Source organism: Sinocyclocheilus anshuiensis, unplaced genomic scaffold (genome assembly GCF_001515605.1).
Source record: "Sinocyclocheilus anshuiensis isolate Anshui unplaced genomic scaffold, SAMN03320099.WGS_v1.1 scaffold4299, whole genome shotgun sequence".
NCBI lineage: Eukaryota > Metazoa > Chordata > Actinopteri > Cypriniformes > Cyprinidae > Sinocyclocheilus > Sinocyclocheilus anshuiensis.
The window spans coordinates 23,069-24,520 of NW_015546341.1; the positions used below are offsets into that span (position 1 = coordinate 23,069).

The 1,452-nt window shown below is 42.0% G+C and overlaps 1 protein-coding gene across 2 annotated transcripts in view; it reads right to left on the reverse strand.

Annotated features, from left to right (window-relative positions):
* dbndd1 (dysbindin domain containing 1) overlaps window positions 1–1,197 on the reverse strand; it is a 7,872-nt gene extending 6,675 nt beyond the window's left edge. For both annotated transcript variants that reach the window (XM_016503618.1, XM_016503617.1), the window contains exon 1: window positions 1,022–1,197. In XM_016503618.1, the coding sequence (XP_016359104.1) occupies window positions 1,022–1,052 (31 nt within the window). In that variant the 5' untranslated portion in view covers window positions 1,053–1,197. The remainder of the gene's footprint in view (window positions 1–1,021) is intronic.
* Window positions 1,198–1,452: the final 255 nt, after the last annotated feature.

Genomic DNA, 1,452 nt, shown 5'->3' on the forward strand with positions numbered 1-1,452 from the left:
TATACATTATATATATATATATATATATATATATATATATATATATATATGCATACATATAACGGTCTGTGCCTTGTGTGTTTTGGCGAGGCCGCAGTTGGGGCTTCGTTGACTGTGGGCTCACAAAAACATAAAGGCAAAATAGGAAATTATAGAATTTACACACAGCATGACTAACTTTGTTAATGATTTCATATATTTTTATTTTAATAATTAAAAAATGACATTAAATGAATATTAAATTGACCTAAAAAAAAACACATTTTGTGAAAAGGCGGAAGTAACAGGAGATTGCGATAGGTGAATACCTCAGAACACATTTGACAGATTCATCCAAATTCATCCAATTTCTCGGTACATAAACTTATTTTTCACTTCTGTAGCATGTGTTGTCCCACATCTCAAGAATCCATTATGTGATGATACAGACTTTTCCAGCTGTGGCCGTTCTCTGCAGTCTGCGGGTCATCCCTCCCTGCCTCGCACCTCTCATTAGCCCACACACAGCAGATTCTGCTGGCTTGTTCTCTTTTTGTGCGTGCCAGTCATGCAAATATTGGTGCATGGATTGGGATATATTTGCATATTCCAAAAGGCTCTCCATCTAAACCATACAAGCCGAGATGAACTATATTTTTAGCAGCACCCAGTGGTACCCGACTCCCATTGTCCCAAAGCAACCGCTGCAAAAGATGCAACTCAATTTCAAAAAAGGGTCACATCCGAAAATCCTCTCCCTCATGACCTTTGTCATTTATTCACATAGCAGTTCTAGTAATCATTTAACATTTCTGCTATAATTCATAAGCCACCACCCTAAATGTATCCAAGTTGCTGTGCCTTTTCTCATGTGCATAAATGCAAGCTGCCAGCCGCTGAGCGCTACCGGCTTCCTCTGACTGCTTGCTTTGTCTGTGCATTCAAGAAACAAAAGACATGGTGGCAGCTCTTACAGTGGGCTATTGAATTCAATGGGAGTGCGCGTTTAAATGCGTCGCATTGAAGAAATGTTTGCTCTTACCTGCAGCACCAGAGTCTGCCTGAGCCTCCATTTAAGACTATTGTAGCAGCCGGTGCAATGCTGTTTGGCGTCGTAGCCGCGATTAGAGGGAGCGCCTCCTGCCTCGTGTACGTACTCTATCTCTTTCTAGTTACTCGCTTTCTCTCTCTCTCCCTCTCTTTTCCCCACCCCTACATGCACAGTCACACATTCGCTCCCATTGTCACTGCAGCATGCACAACAGTGACACATAAAGAGTCCCACTAGAGAGAAACGCAACTGCTATACTGCATGACACACCAAAACAGGGGGAAGAGAGGGAGGGAGGGAGGGTGGTGCCCGTAGACAATAAAAAGGATTTATATGGAAGGCAGTGGTCTAGTGATCTAACACAGTTTTGGCAATAAGATGAAGTGAGGAAAAAAAGAGGCATATCTATGTGTGGATGATTA